Below are 23036 nucleotides of genomic sequence, written 5' to 3'. Positions count from 1 at the left end.
TGATGTGTCTACTCCCTAGTTGGCTCTCTTAATGTTCTTGAATAGTATTGAATAATCTCAACCAGATCAATTCAAAGTTCTGTTTCTTCCGATTCCTTTAAAAAGTTTTTTTTTCATTCCTTTTGAGCTCACTGTTATAGAAGATGAATATTACCTTCTGACCAGGGCTCACTGAAATGAGTAAGCAATCACACTCTTGCAAGGATTTTTTCAAGGATAGAAACAGATGTAGATTGATCCTGAATGTAAAATCAAACATAGCGTTAATATTTAGACACCTTCCTGGTGTATCAGTAAATTACTCAGGTTACTGGAAAAGATTTTGCATGACTTCCATTTGTGCTGATGTGAAAGGCTTAACAGCAAGTGAAGTTTCTAGGAAACCCTTTGCAGCATGCCGCTCTTTGGGGAGTTTAATGACACTGAGGTCATGAACAAGAGTCAACAGTGGACTATTGATTTCAGCTTCAATGATAGGATGGAAGTGCCTTAAATCCTTCCTACCAGGGATCACTGTACACTTAAGTGTACCTGTGTGTGGGCACACCATGCAAGCACCAGCCACTGCGTGGGCACCAAAGTTACCTCTGTGGTTTGGAACATCTCGGGGCCCAAACCCAGCCCTTGTCTCCCTTCTAGTAATCAAACAGGCTTTACAAGAGGCAACAATTACATACAACGATGAAATTAAGTCTTTTATGCTCATTTCTGGGTGATCCAAGGCAATGCGGCCTTCTCAGCCAGATTGCTGTATAGTTGACTGTTACACCAGGGATTACAGAAATAGAATTTTTTGAAATTTCAGTGGTTCCATATATACATGGTCAATTGAGATCAAAGATATAAAATATTTGTAACTAAAATGTTTATCATCAACAATATGGGAATTAAGGAGGCGATATAATAAGACAAACACACATAATGACAGTCTGCACGACTTGGAGAAAGTCAACACAAATGCTCAAAGTGTGACACGTTAATGTATGTTTGCTCTAAATACATAAAGAATATAGGCTTACCGTGTTGTGAGATTTTTAATGGACGTTATAATCATTTTTGAATACGTGGGCCTCTCACTGTTGTGGCCTCTCCCGCTGCGGAGCACAGGCTCCGGACGGGCAGGCTCAGTGGCCATGGCTCACGGGCCCAGCCGCTCCGCGGCATGTGGGATCTTCCCGGACCGGGGCACGAACCCGTGTCCCCTGCATCGGCAGGCGGACTCCCAAACACTGCACCACCAGGCGGACTCCCAAACACTGCACCACCAGGCGGACTCCCAAACACTGCACCACCAAGCTCAGGAAACAACTTTTTAAATGAAAATGATCTAAAACAAAAAAAAAACCCCGCAACTGTAGTAAAATAGATGAGGAAATTGTACTTCTTTGTATGAAAGTATTTTTCATAAAACATTAAAATATATTAATGAGAATTTAATCTCATATAAGAAAGTTAATCTGCTATAATACTGCTTTATGTATGTTTATATGAAATTGCATGGGAGTAAGACAAATTATGTCATCATAATACCGTTTTGCATCCCCTACGGAAATATTTTTATAAAACAGTTTAAAAACCATACTACAGAGGGAAAAAAACCTTAAACTTAGTGAGGATGGTAACTTTAAACAAGTTATTTTCGTGGAGAATCAAGGAAAATTGCTAAAAACAAAATTTACATTTAAAATTAGTCAATAAAATTCAGGTTGTCAGTATTGATCTCAGTTTTCTCCAAATATAAAATGGCAGCTCAAGGAAGAGAAAACATTGGAGAAAACTTGGAAAGGAAAGAAATATTTTTAAGCATCAGATATAATCTTTTTATTTTACAGTAAATTTTCTGACAACCATATCTATCCTTGCATTTAACTTTGGCCAATCACAGTGATGCAAAATTATTATTAACTTTACATTATTAATTTCACAGATAATTCCAAAGCTGTGAACCTATATAGAGGGAAAAGAGTGTTCATTTAGTTGAATAATATGTCCATTGTTAAAGAAATTACTTAATATGACATTTTTTATTTCATCTTGTTTTCATATGTATCAGAATTGAATTTCTTGGTCAAAATATTTGTAAAGACATTTGGTTATTTTTCATATCGTGGTTAAATTTTATACTTGGAAGTCAGATCTAACCTTCCTGTGCTGCAGGCTCCTCACCTGGAAAACTGTGGCTAATAGCATTACCAACTTCACAAGGTTGTTGAGAATTAAAATTAAATAAGCTAAATATACAAAAGCTGCTTACACATCTAGTGCCTACAGTAAGAATTACATGGTAATTCTTTTCACATAGTAAAAATTAAAATTTGAGATACAATCTTCCAGTTATAAAATAAGCCATGGAGAGGTAAGGTACAGCATGGTGACTACAGTTAATAATATTGTATTGAGTATTTGAAAGTTGCTGAGAGAGTAGATCTTAAAAGTTCTCATCACAAGAAAAATAATTTGTAACTGTAAATGGTGATGGACGTTAACTAGACTTACTGTGGTGATCACTTCACAATACATACAAACATTGAATCATTATGCTGTACACCTGAAACTAATCTAATGTTGTATGTCAATTATGCCTCAATTAAAAAAAAATAAAATTTAGATTAAACCATGAAACTGACACTTTTGTAAGTCAGAAATGGTTGAACATTGGTAATGTCATGTGGTTAAATATAAAACAATGTTTTATTATTATTGTAGGCACATGCACATTTTAAAGTCTTAAAGGCATTCCAGTTTTATCCAAAACCTTTTTTTCTCTGATATTTTAATTCTTCTGGATACAGAAAAAAGAGTGACATAAACCAAAATATATTTAACACCCAATAATCCACAGAGGTTAGGAGGTACCCTCTTTCTAAAGTTATTACAGGGTCAACCATCAGAAATTTCTGAGTCAACTAGATTTGACTATACTGCCCCTGAGCTCCCTGAGAGAGGAAGCAAGTTGTAATGGAAATAACTGAGACTTTGTCTTTATATAGATCTGAGATCAAATCCCATCTCTGACAATTTACTCATGTGTACAATGGGTAGATTTGGAATGTTAATGAACATGTCATAAGCTCCTTGAATCGACCCTATTAAGGAAGTGAAAGAAGCAAACTCCCGTCTAGTGCCCAGTAACTGTCAAGCTTTGGGCCGGGTGCTTTATATAGGTTAGTTCGTTTCATTCTCACCACCTCCCTCTGACGAGGCATTGACACTGATATTATAATGATGATTATACTAACAACGAATATTAGAAACACTGGTATCATGCTTACGCGTATGTAACGGAAATTTTACTTACGTAACCTTACTTAATCCTCGCGGTAAAACTCACCCAGGTACCTGGGAAGAGTAATTGTTATGTGTCTTTGCTATCATCTTCATCATCATCACCAACCTCACAGAACTCTTTAAGGATTAGGTGCCCTGCTGTGCCCAGAGGCCCCAAACGTGTTTCCAAGACCATGTAGCGCTTTCTCTGTGCTCAGTCAGAAGTTTGCTTAACAAGCCAGAGGCAGGGCACGTCTGCTCCCTCCTAGCAGCAGGAGGCCCCTCTGGGAGTCTGAGCCTGGCAGCCAAGGCCGTTTTCTCTGGAACACCTTCCTTTAACACCACCATCCCTTGGGTTATTGGTAGACTTTTGAGAGCTCGTTTTTGGTAGAATTTCAACTTCATTCTGCAGGAGGTAGAGACTCCCAAAGTCTATTCCTTTCCCCAAATTCTGATTTGTCATATTATAGCTACAAGGTTTTTTTTAAGGGAAATAGCAGAATTAATAAAAAGTGAGTCAGTTTAGTTCCTTCAAGCTAAAAACAATTTTAACAGAACTTAAAGGAATTTAGAATTTTGAATAGTTTTATTTACCACCTGGCTTTTTAGATCGGTAATGTTTGGGGTCCTAGTTACGTAGTTTTTTATAGGATTAATCATTGGTTTCTGGACAGACTCAACACTGAGTAAGGACTGTAGCAGTGTGCTAACACGTGCAGCCCTGCAATGTTTTTCTTGTGTTTTATTTTACCTTGGTCTTTGAGAGAGAGCAATGATTAGACCTGCCAGTGGCTGGTCAATATGAAAAAAACAACTTTAAATGCTTCACACCGATCTCTGTAAACAGCTTACTTTTTCTTAATCTATAACATTATAACAGGCTGTAACTACATAAAAGGAGGTGAAAAAGTAAAAGAAATACCCCAATAATTCAGAACTAAAGGTCATAGGTACTGAAATATCTATCCAAATAATTATATTAACCTTAATTAATTGAATGACGTGTCAGTTATTAATCTGACCTTGCAATAGCTCAGTGCCAATCAGGTTCAAAGTCCTTTTGTGAGGTTTATTTTTACCTTAAAATCTGCTCTCGATGTAATATGCAACTTTCTTCCCACTAGAAAGCTTTGTTTTGTTTGTTAAGCTGAAATAGATGTAAAGACATTTTTTTCCCTATTATTCACTAAAAAGGGCCCACAAGTTAATCATCTGACCTCAAAACAAAATGGACACAACTGTGCTTATTTGTGCCTAAAAGAGAGATCAGTATACCCACTGAAGTGTGTCTCCCGCCGGAGGTCACGGTTAAGGTTACTGGCATGGCTTTATGAGGGGGCTCGTGTTGCAGCTGTCTGCACTGTGCCTAGCCTGAAGATGAATAGCAGACTTTAGTTTCCACCGCTACTGGTCTTTTAACCTTCAATAAGAACAAATGCTCTGGCTTAGCTCCGTCTGCGTCCTCCAAGTCTGTCTCCCAAGACCTACCCAGCCTCCGGCTTGGGCTTTCTGGTGCCACTTTCATCTTTTGGGGCTCCCCATATAGTAAAAAATGCCAACACAAGTTTAAATCAATTGTAGTATATCACGAATTTAACATTTAACAAATTAACACTTTTCACACACAAAGCAAAATAACAATGATTTCCTCATTTGTAAATAATCCAATTTGAAGGTAAGCCCCAAAGTCTTGATTTAAGGCACACTGTCAGTGAGGGCTGACCAAACGACCCTCGAGGTCGTGTCTGTGACTAGCCTGGTGGGGAACTGAGCCTGTCCTTCATAGGATGACCTAGGAAGCAAGCCCTGGGTGGGTGGGCAGATGGATGGGTGATCACAAGGAAAGGGTGCAAAGAAGCTTTTCAGAAATCTAATCATTATTAATGTCCCTCCTTCTGGAGGTGGCAATCTGTTGATGATGCGATTTCCCCTACATTTCTTAACACAATCCCTCAGATTCTTTCAATTCCCAGGGTACTACCGCCCTTGGGCACCTCTAGAAGTTACAGTAGCTCTTTTCAGGCCACCCTTTGCCCTCTGAAATAGTGCTGATTGAGTCAAAAGGAAATGAATGCCGGAGATTGAACTCCAGAGATCTGTGCACTCCCTAGCTTCCCAGGATGTTAGGAGACTTTGTCTTGTAAAACCTACTGGAAAAATAAATAGGCTAAAGAGAAGAACAAATCATTCTCATAAGGGGAAAAAAAACCATGTAGCAAAAAAAAAAAAAATGCATTGGAAAATATTAGCACTCTTTGGTAATTAGAAAAATACTAACGAAAGTAATCTTAAAGTAACATTTTATAGATACTGAATTAACAAACAAAATTGAATTACATCCAGTGCTGTGATAAACAGGTAAGCTCCTGTGTGGCTGGTAACATTATAAGTTGGCATAACCTTTCTGAAAATCAATATGGATATATATATATACACCAATATATACCAATGACTACAAAATGTTCATATTCTTTGAAGCAGTAACCTCACTTCTGAGAATTGTTTCAGGGAAATAATAGAACTAAAAAAAAAAAAAAAAAGACTGAACGCACAAAAATGTTTATTGCAGTGTTGTCTAAAATTGTGAAAATCTGGAAGGAGACAATGTCCCTAACTAGAGGAGGGTGGCTGCATACTTTACACTCCTTCAACCCCAGAGCTGTTGAACAGTCATTAAAAATTACAATTACGTGTAGTATCATCAGTGTTGAAAAGAATGACCGCGATAACCGGGTGAAACTGTGCTCTCTGATGACAACTTGTTCCAACCTCAAGGCCTTTCTTGCATTTTCTGTTCAGCGCAGCACGTCCTCCCCAGGCTGCTTGTTGCAAAGCCGCCTTCTTCTCGGCCTTCAAGGCTCAGTTTAGTTTTAATTTTCTCATCGAGACTGTCCTGATCACCTGCCCAGGTGGTCCTCCCAGTTCCTCCCTGCCACATCTCTTACTTTCGGTCCTTGCTAGAACCTCTCACTCTCTCAAGCACTCTTACTCCGTCGTTGGTTTATCGGGGTGTTAATATCTGCCTCTTCCTCCAGAACGTGAGCACCCCGTTTACCCCTCTAGTTCTCCAGTCTCTACCCTCAGCTACCAGAACCCCACCCGGTTGATCCTCCTGAAATCATAGAACTTGGACAACTACATCCGAGTTCAAATTAGAACCCCATGCTCGATTTCTTCCTTGGATTTACATTCCTCTTATCCTCAAGCTGGGAAGCGGTTTACAAACAACCGCTGCTCTGGGCACATGGAAGTGGTGTGTGAGCCCCAGGCGGGCGGGCGGCCGTGGGGGGCAAGGAGCCTCTGCTCTGCCTCTGGTCCACCAGCTGCCCTCTCCCTTGCTGAGGGGTCCCGTCCACAGCCCGCACCCACGGACATACCCTGACCCACAGCTGGGGCCGGCCCACAAGGAGGGAGAGCAGACGACAGATTTGCTGTCATCCCAGGGCCCGGGAAGGTTGTCTGTCCACAAGCACCTCGAAGCCACACTCCCTTGACTCCTGAAATCCCCACCATTAGAGCTGCTTCTGTGAGCCAAAGGTCTCTGCAAAAAGATGCACAGCAGACCTTCCAATCCAAGAATGTAGGTCTTGTCCATAGAGGCATGTGGAGGGGCAGTGTTCCTCAGCGGATGGTATTCCCAGAGGCTGGAGCTAAATGGGATGATTTGTGTAGAGGCCTTGGCTGGTTGAAAGATGATAGCTCCCTGGGCCAGGTCTCTCCAGCGACCTGGAGGTTTTTCCAGACTTAATACATCAGGTGCCAGCCTGAGAGAAGGCAGCACGTGTGCCTGCTTGCCAGGACATTTGTCCAGTTCACTCAGAGCTCTGAGTCTACTACGCAAATGTCAGATTTGGGAGCCTGGCTAGGGGCAGGAGCTGACGTCCGCTGGCAGCCCAAGGGGCCGAGGGTCATGATCTGAAGAGGCTAGGAGAGAGCTTTGGGGGGAGCTCAGGGGCCAAAGTAGCAACCCACGTGCTGAAGGAGGTGGAGGGGTTGACGTTAGCTGCAACAGAGGAAAGAGGAAAGCAAGGTTTCTAAACTTCCCCACCTCAGTACTCTTCCTACAGGGATAAGACACGAGCTAGAACACTGCTCCCATTCTCCCGTCTGTTCTACTGTCACTTCTCCAGCTCAGCTCTTACCTTGTGATCAGAAATAGGCAAGGACACCTCCTCTCTTTGGCTCTCCTTCTCAATTCAGCTACTTGCTTGACACAAAATGGGAATTATAGGAACTATATGAATTATCTAAAGCAAAAGAGAAAGAAACAGGGCCACCAGGGCTCAGAGAGCCAAGGCTGAGTGCCATTTGCAGGAGGACAAGAACTGGTCTTTCCCCCATTCATTTAGGCACCAATGTATTGAACTCTACCCGGGGAGAAAGGGGACTGAGGGCAACTAGTGAGTGTAAGCTTATGCCATAAATCGTTTGCTTCTAAAGCCCTGCAACCAGGAACCTTGATCATGTTGCAGACAGGGTCCAAGGAACCCATCTAGACCAGAGCACCCTACGCCCGTGTAACAAGTATCCCCAACAGGGCGGCGCTGTGCTCATGGTGAGTCCAGACAACTGACTGTAAACTCACTCTGCTGCAGGACTTGAAGGGAAAGCAGTTCCCCGCTGCTCCTTTTCTGGAGCTGTAGAGTGAACCCATTTTATAAAAGCAAAACCCTTACTCCATGGTATTCTGTGGGCTAGTCTTCCTGTCCTACCCAGAGGAGAGTTAAATCATAGGCAATCCGCTGTTACCTGAAAAATGGGATACTGACATCACAGAAACTACAGTAATACGAATTGCTTGTTATATTCCTAAAGACATAACATATATTCTTTTATTTTATCCTTGCACCTCTCCTTCCAGGAAGGTATTATTACACCTGTTTCAGCCAGAGATTCAGTAACAGGCTGAGGGCGTATCCTTGTGCACATGGCCTCAACCCCGTGGGGATGCTCTTTCTTGTTTCCAGTTGGCTCTGTTTGGACTCACCTATCTCCAAAAGCCTGATTAAGAGGAAAGTAACTGTGTGCACTAAACTGAGGAATTTTAAGAGATAAAAATGTAACACAGGCCAATAAACAGTCTTTATTCAAAAGTATCAAAAGTCAGCATATTTCACCTATCAGCATTTCCGACAAGCTTTAGCTTCAATTCATGTGCAAACCCGATTTTGCTGACATGGCAAATGAAATGGCCACATTTTCATTTTGTCCCCATGATTTAGATACCTCTCTTTTTCTTCCCACACAGCCCAAACTCTGATTGGACTTTAACAAAGCCCTGAACATTTGGGAAAACGGAGTCAGGCGAGCTCAGTATTTGCAGGTTGTGCTCTGCATTAATGTGCCCGGTGGCAGAGTGGATGTCTCCCGCCACATTGAACTAACCAACGTAGACACTGATGAAAGTGGTAGTCAGAGCTTTGACAGATACTGCGAGGTTCTTTTAAACTGAGACAATCGTGAAAGGCTTTAACTCTGTCACTTATACAGCCGTTAACTCAGTTCAGCCCAGCAGATGGCTTTGATTTGTTCATTAACTATATTATTTTTGTGTTAATTGAGCTCATTTGATGAGAAAGATTTTCACTCGGTACAATGTACAGCTAATGGCTTGGAAATCTATTAGATTTTGCACTCAGTAATTCATCTTAGAATTTTCAAAGAGTAGCTAGTTTAGGCAAGCTGAGATAAATCGTAGATAATCGAGGAATCATCTGATCTGCAGAAACGGGGTGATGTGTTTTTTCATTGTGAGCACCATTAGTGACTTTATTTAATTATTTTCTGCAGTAGAACAAAGGATACATCAAGGCCATAAAGGTCTTGTTTTGTGGCTCTGTGCCCCACCATGCAGGTATTCATCTAAAATGATTTAACCAAACTTTGCTGTGATGGCGATCACCACTGTGGACACACACAGGCTTCTGAGTTCTGAGTTCACCATAAAGATGAAAGTTCTAACAAAGATGATCTGAGAAGTACATCTGCCCATAGTTTACTGAATTTGCTGATAAAACTTGCTAGAAATCTGAGATTTCTTTTTTCATTTTTGTACCTCAAATACAAAAAAGAATTTAGAATTTAAAATGGGTTGTATCATTAATATTTCTTGGAAATGAAAAGCCATGATAACAACTGTCATTCTGGTCCATTTCTGAAAGTTTCCAGCATCAGTCTAAAAGCAGTAAAATTATCTCCAATAGGTTTGCATCACCCCTGAAAGCAGCCTTCAGTATTTCCTTTCCAACTGAAAACATTTCTTTGCCTGACTGAAAATTATCATGTAGCTGGGAAAGAAACTATAGTAAGCAAAATTTAGATATTAAATTTAGATATTCAATGAAATAGGGTAATCTGATTTTTTTTCATTCTGGAGAAAGAAAGTTTTCTCTTCTCAAATTTAAGGGTGATCCAAGTAAACCCCACTTTAAATCAAGGAGGATTTTGGAAAAGAGATGAGGCTATCTAACTACACCAACCCTCTATGTACGTATACTCAGCCTTTCTGAATCCACATAAGTACTATCTCCATGGATAAGAATTCACAAGTTTGTAAATAGTAAATAAAGAATAAGAATTGGGCAGATTGTGGGCACTACTTTTTTTTTTTTTTTTTTTTTTTTTTTTTGCTGTATGCGGGCCTCTCACTGTGTGGCCTCTCCCGTTGCGGAGCACAGGCTCCAGACATGCAGGCTCAGCGGCCATGGCTCACGGGCCCAGCCGCTCCGCGGCATGTGGGATCTTCCCGGACCGGGGCACGAACCCGTGTCCCCTGCATCGGCAGGTGGACTCTCAACCACTGCGCCACCAGGGAAGCCCTGGGCACTACTTTTAACATACAATTTACTTAGAACTGAATTTGCTTATAACGTATCTGGATTCAGTAAACGCACAAAGCAGTAATTTATTTTTTCATTCATCCCTTTCACAAAGATTTGATTTGTATTTGATGCCAGTGAACAAGGTTTATAGCATAAACCTATCCTTCCAGAGGTGGTAAACTGTAGGAAAACTAAGCAGCATAAAGCACTTCTCAGGGCTCTGGAGTGACAGGTACTTAAGGGAGGTGGAGACATTACTGACCATAGCTCTAGGGATCCAAAAGAAAGAAAGAAGATTGCGGAGTCAACTTCACGGAGGAAGTACATCCCAAACTGGCCTTGAAAAGAAGAAAGGTGGGACTTACCACAAGGGGGAGGGGAGCATATTCCTGTGGCGGTTTCTAAAGACATGAATGAAAATCGCACACACTGAGGCTAGGAAGAAATCCACGTCTGAGTGGAGCAGAAGGTCTCGTTGGGAAGGAGCAAAATATAAGATTGACTTCATAAGGGAGAGCAGAGACAGAGGGTCCGGGTATCAGGAATTTGGATTTGATCCATCATACAACGTGGAAATGTTGGTTATTACTCAGGAGAGAAAGTGACTAGGAAAATTAATCTGCAGGGTGAATTAGGAGGAGGAGAGTTTGAAAGACCAGACAGACTCTTCGCTACCACCCAGGGTGGGCCAGAGTAGCTCTGGAACTGCATGTATTAAGCAGACCCACCGTGCGCTGCACAACAGCAAGCTGGATACAGGGAAGGAGGAGGCGAAGATGGCGCTGATCTTCTGAGCCCAGACGCAGGGCTCACGCTACCAGTAAAGTCAGCGTTTACCTCCGGGGGGTGGGGGTGGGGGCGGGGCGAGGGGGCGCGGAGGAGTCACCTGAAGGCCTCCACACAGGCATCTGATTCCACTAAGTACTACGGCATAGGATGCGTAGACCTCTCTTCTGGATCTTCCTATCACCCTCCTCATTGCACACCAGCATATGCCTCCCACTGTTTCTCTTTCTCAGCATCCCAGAATCATGTACTGCTGGTGTCACTTTACTAAGTGATTTCACCTCCTGAACCTCAGTGTGCTCCCTGTGCTGCGACAGTAATAGTATCTAGCTCATAGGGCTATTCTTAGAGTTAAATGACATTATGCTAGTATTATTGCTGTTATTATTACTCCACCATGAGATAAGCCAGCAGGAAATAGATTTAGGACAAGAGCTGGACTTAGAACTCTCTGCCCCTTTTCTGTTGAATGGTCACTGAATGTGCATTGAATCATGTGGACCAATAAGAAAAGAGATACACTTCTACTTCACAACTCGGAATACAGTTTAATTCAATGGCCACTGAATCTATAGTTGTAATTATCCTGTAGAGGGATAAATTGGTGAACCCACCTATTTTTCTCAGTATAACTTCCAAGTCAAATTGTCAATAATCAGAGATGAGCCTAACTTGCTTTTTTGTAGTCTTGACCAAATCACTGTCAACTGAATATATTTAGAAAACCAACCCATACATTTGGTCTTTATTCTAATAAATAAAAATCTACATAGACTTATTGAAGTAGCAGAATGGAATAATTTTTGGTAGTGTGTCAACAAATAATTTGAGTTTTTGACAGTGTTTCTCTTTCTAAACTAGAACTAACTATATAAACCTTGGTCCTTTGGGTTTTTTTAGAACTTGACTTGAAAGCTGAATTTGATGCTTATGAGATCTGTGACTTACTCTGAAGAATGACACAGATGCTTTGTGATTATCTTTTCAGTTGAAATACTGTGCATCCATTGAATAACCATCCTTTCCAAAAGCTTATTCCAAAGTTGTGTTGTGATATTATATAATGTAATGTTAGGATGAGCAGAGATCACCCAAAGTTCAGTCCCTTCTTTCTACAGGGAAGGTAACTGAGATTCAGAGAAATTAAGTAACCTGTCCATAGTTAACCATCTAGTAAGTTATTGAACATTGCGGCTACTAAGGTTTGAAAAGTTGTATGGCAAGTTATTTGCCTTTGAAGTTCAGTGTTACTTCCACTGTTTCACTGCACCCCGACGTTATCCTTGTTCGCTCCCGACAGAATAAGTCTACTTTGCCGTTGCAAAGTGGCATTTGTTTAGAAATCTTCACTGTCTGTCTCAAGGAACATTTAAATATCTAATTGACAACTGGGCCAAGATCCATGATATCTTTAGTTTCACAAGTGATCAGCGCCCCCATTCTGAGATGAATACCTTTCCTTGAGCTTTCGAATCTACGATGGCTTAGGAACCTCTTGCTTTAGTCACCCAGCTCCAGCGTCAAAAGGTGAGGGAGAGAGACAGACATCCAGCTGGGAATCGAGGTCTTGCTTCAAAGCTTTTATCTTCAGAGGAAAGAAATCTTATGAATTTCATTAATGTCAACAAGATCTGAGGAGATTTGGAGTGTTTAAGCCTTTGGGCATCTCTAGCATGACATATGCTCTGGTTATTATAAGTTTTTGGTTGCAAAACCATTGCAACTTTGATTCACACCCGCCATGAACCAACACTCTAGAAATATCCATTGTACAGTCAGACTTAAGGATATGTTGAAAACAATCACTTTCCAAGAGAATATGAAGTTAGCCAAGGAAGCCGTGGCTAAGCTTGGGCCAAACAGGGAAACACCCAAAATTCTGAATAGGGTGACACATGTTATCACTAAGGAAAAAAAAAAAAGATGAGTGTCCTCAAAGTAACATAGCAAAGCTAAAAAAAGAAAGTGAAAGAGCATTTCTTTAGGATTCTAAAAGCAGATAACCTCAAAACATCTTCCCAAAAGGCTTCTTCTCTTATTCAATGTAGAAAAATGAAATTTCTCCTAGTTTGTCTTCCCCTCTTCCCTTCCTCTTCCATTCCCTCATCTCCAGAAAGGATCAGACTGGAATTTACGATTGTTTCCACTGTGATTTTCCAAACTTTATGGGAGAAAGCCCTTTTATTCCAAAACAGGTAACACTATTTCTATAAAGTAAATTGGATTCAAGCTAACCCCAAATAAACAAGATATTTCTGGCAAAACAAATGTTGACAATATAATCTAGGTCTTGAAATGAAAAACTCCTTAAAAGACAAAGTATATCTGTCTCTTCTCTCCCTTTCTTAATTCAAATTAAAAAGCAAAAAACTCAAAGCAACCATTTATAAACTCATGTGAGTTATCGTCTTTTTAATGAAATCTTTTTCGATGATAAGAGTCATCTTTTTAATAAATGCCTGTTGGAAAATATTAGTTTTATTCCACTACAACTAACATTTCTGCTTAACTACCAATTAGTGCGAACAGGGAATTACTGTTTGAGGTCATCTCCAGCTTGTAACTGTTAAATCCACTAAGCCCAAAATTGAAATTTTGTTCAGAAACATCCAACAGAACATCTGTGCTGGTTTAATGTCATCAAGAAGCATCTTATCACAATAATATTTGCAGTAGGTTCCACACACACCCCCTGCCGAGACCTGAGCCCAGGCCCCAAGGGCTCCCTCTCTCTCCAGAGCAGATGACGTCATTGAGATCCAGGCAGAAGGAAAGCAGCTTTAGCTGTGGCTGAAGCCAGCACTGGTTACAGGTCTTGACAGGTAAAATTCCTTTCAGTTGAGCTCTACAGCTTTTGAAATGTTTTAGTTCAACATTGGAGCAACCAAAAAAAATGTCTTTTCTGATCCAGAAAGAATTGATTTAGTTTCTTCTGTGAGTACTTTTTAAAATTCCACTCAGCATTGCTTCAGGGAGGTTGTCCAGCCCCCCCTCCCCTGGGCACACAAGGAAGGACCAGAGTCCTTGCCCTGTGCTGAGCTCGCCAGCATCTCACCTGGGGAAATGGTAGACAGGCCCGTTCTCTGCCAGTCGCGTTATATCCATGGATGCTCTCACACTGAGAAAAGCTTCAGGCTGGATTTGGCCTGGATTCACGTTCACATACCATGTATGCAAAGTGGCCGCGCAAAGATGTCCAGAGCAGGAAGCGGTAGACCAAAGGAGGGCGCGGCCAAACCATGACCCAACGGCAGCCATTTAGTTCAAAGCCTTGTTTTATGACTGTAATTTAGCCTTCGGTGTGCGGAGGGAATCACTCCGCCTGGCTCGCTGTCTGGTGCTGTCAAAGGCTGAGGTGAATGTTGTTCCGTGAGTTTAATCATCTTTTTATTTGTCTGAGGTCTTTGCTACTTTCCACAGTTATTCCAAGTGCTCTTGTATACTTCAGAGGTGACACAAACTGTTGCTGTCACTGAGCAGGGCAAGTTACCTCATAAATTGGAGCTTCCAAGTTAGTAGTGTGAAGAGAGATTGGTAATGGTAGTCTGGACATCATTTGAGTCATTGCTTATCATTTCCTGATTCACTCTGGTGGTTTTTAATTGAGTTTCCCAAGCTAGTGTTTTCTTTAGGAATGTTTGGTTCATGGCTCTGCAAAGCAGCCAAGTCATGAGCAATTTCAGGATGACAGGTGGCAGTGGGCACGACGCCTTCCTTCCTGCCGACCCACTGCCTCTCCAGTGTGTGGTCGTGCTGAGCCTGTCCTGCTGCTGCTTCAGCCAGGAGCCTGCAGAACTAATGGCAGTTTTCCCCAAATTGTGCCTACTGCTCTTCTTAGCCATGACCAGAAAGTATAGGTAGAGTTTATAAATTATTTCATCCATTGGTGCCAAATGAGTAATACTTCAGGTATGTTGAATAAGCAACCCGAAGTAAGCATTTATGTGTTTTCTATTTCCGATGCCTTAAATAATGCTTTCATTTCCCAATGACTTCTTTGTGTATTACTGTTCGTATAACAATATCTATACACTTAACGTTGAAGAGTATTGACCAAAAAAACACTAGAGCCAGAAAAATCCAAATGTGAATGTAACTCTCCTTGAGCCTCTTATGGCCGTCCATACATCCTTTCACTGCTCTTCCTGTTTTCAGATAAGGGGACTCAAGTGTCTGACTAAAACACACAGATAAGCCTTCTCTCAGGACACAGTTTCCAGTGGGAACCCAAGGAACAGGAGAGAGGCCTATAGCGCCAGGGCTCTGCAGTCAGGGTACATGGCCCACACTGACTCTCATAGGGCGTGCACGTGACCTACAGGGACTGTGGCCAGCTAGGCTCCCCCAGCTGGAGGAGAATCTCCCCAAAGGCAAGAGCTTTTGTTTTTCCATCTTGCATTACCCTGCAGGGCCTAGTCTTCCGCTGGCTACAGAGAGAACATCACTCTTCGGTATGGCCAAAGGTGCCACTGACACTGACCTCAGCACTAACTTGGGAAGACCTTGCTCTGGCCACCAAAAGTTTCCTTTTCCCCGGTTTCTTTTTTTTTTTTTCCATTTTTTCCTGTAATAGTAGTAACTGAAGAAAGGAAAAGAATAAAGCTTTTACACAGTCTAGAAATTGTAAAAATGCTACGAGACTCTTTCATCGAAATCCTACAAGACACGTGTCTGCTGCTGGTCCGTGGCCACTGCCTTGTAGATACGTATCTATGCGAAATGTCAGTGCATCTGATACAGCCTCCCTTTGGATGGCCTTGGTGATGAGGTGTCATGATGGTCACTTCACAATCAGGAGCTGAGTTCATTCACTGAGAGCATGCCATTGACCGACGAAAGACGGGGATACGCACGTCCCAATTCTGACCAAAGCGGCGTCTAGAAAGAGAAAGCATCCAGGTTAGGACTGTCTAAAGGGGGTTAGATAGAAAATGAGGATGCGTGTGCTTAAACATACTACCTACATAATCAAAAACAACTTCAGGGGGCTTCCCTGGTAGTGCAAGTGGTTGGGAGTCCGCCTTCCGATGCAGGGGACACGGGTTCGTGCCCCGGTCTGGGAAGATCCCACATGCCACGGAGCGGCTGGGCCCGTGAGCCATGGCCGCTGAGGCCGTGCGTCCGGAGCCTGTGCTCCGCAACGGGGAGGCCACAACAGTGAGAGGCCTGCGTACCGCAAAAAAAAAAAGCAACAACAACAAAAAACAACTTCAACATTCAGAATAATAAGTATACTTAAAATAATCCCTAACCAAGAAGGACTTTCAAACAGTAGTTGCCCACCTCCTGCACACAAGGACCTCTAAGAAGAGAAACCAAATCCCTTGTTCTAGTCTATTTGCATATTATCCCTTTCGAAATGCAAAGTCTGGTTTAAACCGTTGTTATACTCCTATTTGTTTGGTTATAAATAAAACATATCTTTTCCATCATCAATGTATCTTTCCAGCTGCTGGACATAAAATAGACTGCTAGCTTCCTGAATTGAAATGTCACCTTCCTAATCAGAATTGACAATCGTACATAACCATCTGGGTTGTTTTTTTTTTAAGCATCCTATTCTCACAAGTATGTTTTCCAACAGTGTCATATGTATCTTAAATGGTGAGCTCAAGCTAATTACCTCAAGCGCAGATTCTAAAAAAACCTGACAATATAGCAGTTTTGAAATGGAGACCACACCGCTCACCTGCCTCTCAACGTGGCTTGACACTAAACTGTGCCTGGTCATCATTTCAGCACCCAAAAGAAGGGATGTGCGCCTTTGTTGGGCTTTTCTCCTACCCCAGTGATACACATTCTGCAACCACAAAATATTCCAACTCCAACTCCCTTTTTGAACAAGCAACTGTTATTCTGTTCTGTTCTTTTTATCATTTGCTTTATACACTGTTGGGAAACAAAAAAGCTACATAGTTTACTTACTCCTACAGTTAAATATTTTTTAAAAAGTAAGAATAGGTTATTATTGAAATAAAGTGTTGCTTGTCATTATAGCATTCTGGAAGGCAGTGGGGATAACAGGGTGTGTTAAGCTTTCCATTGTGTGCAGACTTTCCACCCCCCTCTGCCCCCATCAGGAAAATAAGTCTGTCCCGTGATCTATTCAGTTCTTGACCTTTTGACTAATATGCCAACAAAAGGCACCATTTATTAGTGATTAATTTACGTATCTTTGTCCATCAGGAACTGGATCCAGGCTGTCACAACTGGGCACCATCACCAGTTAGATTTTCCATGTGCCCCCGGGGTGTTTGCGCCACGGGCTCGGCTGGCTATGCAAACCTGGGTCCTGCAGGCTCCTCCCTAAGTGCACCCCTTTCGTGGGCAGGAGGAATTTATCAGGAATGTCCTCTGGAGGGAAGAAGCCCTCAGAGGCCAGCCAGACCCTCTCACTGTACCTTCTTCACGGTCCCGATCGGAATCCTGGGAGCTGACGTTGTTCCTCACACGTACCCTCCTTACGGGTCTCCCTTGTCACACACGCTATCTGTCCCTGTCCCTGATGCACCTGTTTTGGACTGTGTTGCTTTGGCCCTCCCCTCTTTTGGACCTTCTTCCTTAGCATCTTTTCTTTATACCTGTAACACGCCTGACTGACCCTCCCACACACACACGTATACACACACACACACACACACACACACACACACACACACACACAAGCTTCCTCCCTCTTCTCTCTTAATTTGACCCAAGACCTTCTCCTGTTGGAAAGCCCTCCACGTGGATGGATACCTCGTTGGTATCACCTGGTGGGTGACCCCAACTGCACTGATTCTCTTCTCAGACCTCCCTGTAAATCTTTAAAAAACAAACAAACAAACAAACAAACCTATTTCATTTGTGTGTATTTGTCTCTCTGTCTATATTTTTAAGTTTACCTTTAGCTCTAAAACAACAGGGCAAGAACGCTTTTGGTCAAGCATCTTATCTCTTATTTGTCCTGTACAAGTATCGCGTATGAATATTTTAGATGATCAGCTACTCTGTAAATCAAGCTTTGACTTCAATCCAGCTTTCCCCATCATAGCAGAAAGGCTTCCACCACGAGAAAGGAAAAGTCCACCTAATTACAATGGCTTTGCATTGTAAGTTCATTGGTTATGAAAAATTGATATGCACTGTAGCTGTGCGACTCGTAGCCTTTCTCTTTCTGAAAATCAGTAATATTTCTGCCTGTCTTCACCCCCCACCAAAAGAAACCAGTCAGGAAAGCCATGTCTTTTCTCTGTGGTACACAGAAGACAGTGATATTTCTTTAACAAGTTTCTGGGAAAATCAAGCACAAACCCTGCTTATCTATGCTGTGTGCGATTGTAATTGTTACCTTTATTCATGGTCTGAACCATTACTCCATCTTTTTTAAAATGTTCAGAACAACTGGGGAAAAAAACTTTGAAATATCGTTGTTCCCGTTATTATTTTCACATTGAAGCAAGATAAGCATTTGGAGCTACATTGAAATCTGAATAAAATAAACACTTTCATCTGGTAAAGTGCGCGGTTTCAAGTTGCAGCTGTTCGCCCTGCAGCATCCCATGGCCTGAGCCTTCAGGCCGTTTATCCTGAGGCCTCCGGGGCCTCTCAGCCCACCCTGTGGCCCTTTCCTTTCATCACAGGTCAGGTGGGGGTAATGCCAGCAGAGGCACAGAGGAGGCTCGCTTACTGGGAGAATAAACAGTGTTGAAACCCTTAGAAGTCTGGGCGGGAAATGCAACTTACATGCATGTAATGACTATTATCCAAGAAAATTGTGGAGTTTTTATACTCTGGATCGAAGTAGAGGGTCTCCCATTTGCGGCTGACCCCATGCACTTGGGTAACCTCACAGGTGGAACGGAATCAGATACTTCTCATCCAAATGGTTTGAGACCGGGCTGTGTATGGTGAAGCACGTCAGACCCAGGTTCCCCCCCACCCCGAGGCCATCGAAGGCCACGCCTAGGACCCCCTTCCCTCAGAGTCTGAGAGGCAGCTGAGTGGTCACTCAGGGCTCTGGGAGACGAGGCCTCGGTCGGGTCCTCCCGGTGCCCCCCTGGGTGGCCCGCCTGCCTGGACTTAGACTCCAAAACCAGCAGTGGCACCAATCTCTATGCAGCCATGATGGATGGCTGGCATGCACGCATTCAGGGAGGCGCCAGGACCAGTCCCGGCAGGAGAGGCTGTTTCCTCCTCCCCACCTGCATCCGGAGTGATGGGGGTGCCGTCAGAGGGCTGCACACCTGGCTTAGTGATACCTGGAGGAGTGGGGCTCACCCCACGTACAGAAGCCGCAGACATGGGCACGGGCTAAGCTCCTCACTCCAAAGTTTGTCCATTTGAAATCACATAGAGCCAGCACCCTAACCTGGTGATGGACGGTTCCCTCTAAACATGCCATCTTGGGATTTTGAAGAAGTCAAGGTCCAAGAGAACACTGTCGATGTAATTACCAGATTTAGGAAAGAGATTTCCCTGACTTGTTAACTGTTGTGTAACCATGATCACCTCACTTTCATTTACTCTCTGATTTCTTTAGTTTAGATGAATTTTCATCAGCTCCATTCTAGGACTTTGTACTTTTGTGTATCTGTCACCACTCCTAAAACTCTACAGGATCGTGTAATAATGTTAATTGCTTGCGTCTCATGACAGGCATTCAGAGAAAAATGCCTAGACACGTGTGCAGGACTCTTCGGGAAAATGCAGCGAAATAACAGGCCTCTTTGTGTGTTTGCATGACCCAGTAAACTCCGGGGACGGCATCGACTACAGCCAGCAGAAGCGGGAGAACATCGGTGACCTGATCCAGGAGACGCTGGAGGCCTTCGAGCGCTCCGGAGGAGAAGACGCCTTCATCAACATCAAGTACATGGTCCCTACCTATGAGTCGTGCTTGCTGAATTAGCGGCGGGAACAGCTGGGATTCGAGGAAGGCTTCTCCTAGCCTTTTGATCATCTGTCTCTGCTGCTGTTAGCATCTCATTATCTGTGACTTCTACAGCTCACTTTTCTACAGCTGCTAAAAGAGTGGCTCATGGGCCGTTGGACTTTTAGCCCTATTGAGAGCAAGGCTTTCCAATACACAAATAGTGCCTGTTTCTTAGATTACAATAGTGTACTGTGCTTATTTGTTCTAGGAGAAGAATTGCTTCTTTATACAGTTAGGAAAGAAGCAGGAGTCCGAGTTAAACCTTCAGTTGTATAGACAATAAAACTACAATTTTCATACGCAATTCAGCAGTTGTGTCTGCCTGCCCCGAGGGTGGTTGTCAAAGGTTGGAAGGGAAGCGTTGGTGCTGACTGCTTAACAGGTGTTGGTCATGGACGACAAGCACCCGTTCAGCAGCAGCTGTGCAGACCAGTGTGCTTTGACACCCAACAAAACTGTGGAGTCGATACTCCCATTACAGGAGGACAGTTTTGCCGCCCATTATGAACCTCAGCTATAAAAATAATTGATGCTTCTAGCCCACTGGTGATCTGGGTTTGCAGGGGCTTTCCAGCTTATATTGGGAGGAGACAGGGAGGGAGGGAAGGGGAAGGTTAGGTGTGAAATGCAACATGGCAAACGTGGTTGTTTTAAAAAAAATCTAGTTTGCATCTTTGTGCCTCTGTATTATGACATCCTGCATCTCAGGACCCCGGTGTTACTGACAAAATGTTATCCAGCGGTTTTGTTTAGGGCTTCCGATCATTTTTGAAAATGACTTATAAGCATCTTAATGATCGCCCCTTGAAACAAATCATATTCTTTGCTTGGCGATTCTCCTTTCCTTGGCCTCCTCCCACGGGTGTGTTCGATGGATTCTCACAGCACCTCTAGGTGGGTCTGATGGCACTGTTTTGGAATTTTATTGAAACCAAAAAAAAAAAAAAAAGACAAAAGACATGCACTTTTTCATTCAGCTGGGAAAGAAAACAGGTGTCCGAAGAGAAGAGCAAGTGTAAGGTGCCATCCCTGACAAGGGCGCTGAAGGTCTGTGGGGCGGTGAGCTCGGGGCATTTGAAACTCAGCCCGGAAAGCTTCAGAACGATGGACCCCTGGCTCTGCACACCTGAGAAATGCTGTAACTTCCCAGAATGCATAGCCTGAAGTGTCTCATTCTGTAGCAAAGGGCAGCTTCTGCACAAAAGTGAAGAAATGAAATGTGTTCCCCTGGGAAACGGACCCTTTGCCTCGAGATTGCTGTCACTAATTATTTAAGACACAAGTTTCCAAAGGCAAACACCGAGTTTGAAAACTGGTTCATTATTCATCTTCCCTGATGACGGGCTCAGGATATGAAACCTAGCATCCAGGACCTACCTCCTAGTTTCTGGAAGCAGTTTTTAGGATAAACGGAGATGCGTGACCGGGTAAGAAAAATTGGCTTTCGTGTATAATACTTTGAAAAGACAGAGCTAGAAGCAGACACGGACAGGTTAAGACAGGTTTTTTTCTCCAAACTATGATGTTCAATTGTGCCCATGAGCTGCCGTCCTGGCATCAGTGATGTGTTCGAAGTGACCCCAAAGTCCACGATACTATTTGTTAGAAAGACACTGGCTCTTAGTACCTTTGAATGTTCCTACCAGGATTTCCTCCATGGCTCTATTGGGACTCAGAAGCAAGCCTGGCCTCTTACTCTCTGTCTTGCTTGTGAAAACCATCTGGTGTGGTAACAAGGAGACCCACCTGCCACTGAGCCAAGAGCCCTAACTCTGGCGTGGAATTCAAATATTGGGGTTCCTTTCCCAGCCCTGTCACTTACTAGCTGTCCTGCCTTTGGGCAAGTTATTTAATCTCTCTGAGCCTCTGGTTTCCTCAGCTGTAAAGTGGATATTACTCTACCCTGTAGGGATGTTCTAAGGACTAGAGGTGATTTTTGTGAAGTACTTAGCATAGTTTCTTATACCTGTTGGCCTTTTACTTCAAAGAAACAACGTTTGAATAATGACTAATTTCTACCCCAGCAAAGCAATATATATGTGGAAAATCCTCAGACAACATGATGCTTCCTACCTGGCAATGGTGAGTTCTTCGTAATAAGAAAATAATTTTGCCGAAAACCGAAATAACTATAAAGATTGCACAATGTTCTCTGGAGATTTTTTTTTTAATGCATTGTTTTATTAGTATAGAAATAGGAGTGACTGCTTTTTCTGACTGTCACCTCTGCCCCATGTTTAACCAAAGGAGGTGATTTCCCTGTTCCTAGGGACACACAGAAAACAGAGAAAAAGTTACCCGGAGCAGGGGAGTGGATGGTGGTGAAGGGGTAGAGGGTCCCAGCCACGCAGGGAAGTTTTCCCTCCCCTCGGTGGTCAGCACAGGTCAGCGGGTGGGTGAAGGCGTCTCATACAATGGGAGCTGGTGGCAGAGCTCAGAGCTCGGGAAGTCCCTGAGCAAATGCCCTCGATAGTGGAGAGTCATCACCAGACTGCAAAACAGAGGGATCACGGAAAAAGCCAATCAGGAAAAGGAAATCAAACACAGCCGAAGAAGAAGTGTTCACGAGTGAAGAGATCGAGGAGGCATATAACGGGAACTTCAAAAGTGTGCAAAAATGTAAAAGGCTGTGAAAAGTAGGAAGCTGAGGGCTTCCCTGGTGGTGCAGTGGTTGCGAGTCCGCCTGCCGATGCCGGGGACACGAGTTCGTGCCCCGGTCCGGGAAGATCCCACATGCCGCGGAGCGGCTGGGTCCGTGAGCCGTGGCCGCTGAGCCTGTGCATCCGGAGCCTGTGCTCCGCAACGGGAGAGGCCACAACAGTGAGAGGCCCGCGTACAGCAAAAAAAAAAAAAAAAAAAAAAAGTAGGAAGCTGAAAGCCCCCAGCAGCTTCTCAAGTGGGGAGACAGTCTATCTGTTGAAGAAAAACAATTGCCTAGAACACTGTACCTCCTGAGGATTCAGAAGACGGTGAGCTGAAAGAGGATGCTGAAGGTGAAACGTGCGAGGTAGAATGCGCCTCTCGGAGGAAGTTAGCCCACGGGGCCCGCTGACACCTTCCAAAGGGCGGTTTTCTCGAGAGGCTAGCAGGATAATCAGGCTGCCCCCTGAGAGCTCTCGCCCTCCCCAGCCTATTGTCTGGCCCATCAGAATTTAAGCACAAGTCAAAGCATGGTGAATATGAGAGCGTCCCTTTGGTTTACAAGGTAGAGGGCAGATGGCTCTGAGGTCACTTACGGCAGGTCCCTC

At 43.3% G+C, this 23036-nt stretch overlaps 1 protein-coding gene across 1 annotated transcript in view; it reads left to right on the top strand.

Moving 5' to 3' along the window:
- PACRG (parkin coregulated) overlaps positions 1 to 19764 on the top strand; it is a gene marked incomplete at both ends in the record, with an annotated part of 515387 nt that extends 495623 nt beyond the window's left edge. Inside the window, one exon of the mRNA XM_082855582.1 lies at positions 19604 to 19764. Within this exon, the coding sequence (XP_082711708.1) occupies positions 19604 to 19764 (161 nt within the window). The remainder of the gene's footprint in view (positions 1 to 19603) is intronic.
- Positions 19765 to 23036: the final 3272 nt, after the last annotated feature.

Source organism: Leucopleurus acutus, assembly GCF_964270905.1.
Source record: "Leucopleurus acutus genome assembly, chromosome: 15".
In the NCBI taxonomy this organism is placed as follows: Eukaryota; Metazoa; Chordata; class Mammalia; order Artiodactyla; family Delphinidae; genus Leucopleurus; species Leucopleurus acutus.
Note: the sequence above shows the minus strand (reverse complement) of the source record. Positions and strands in the feature narration are given on the sequence as shown.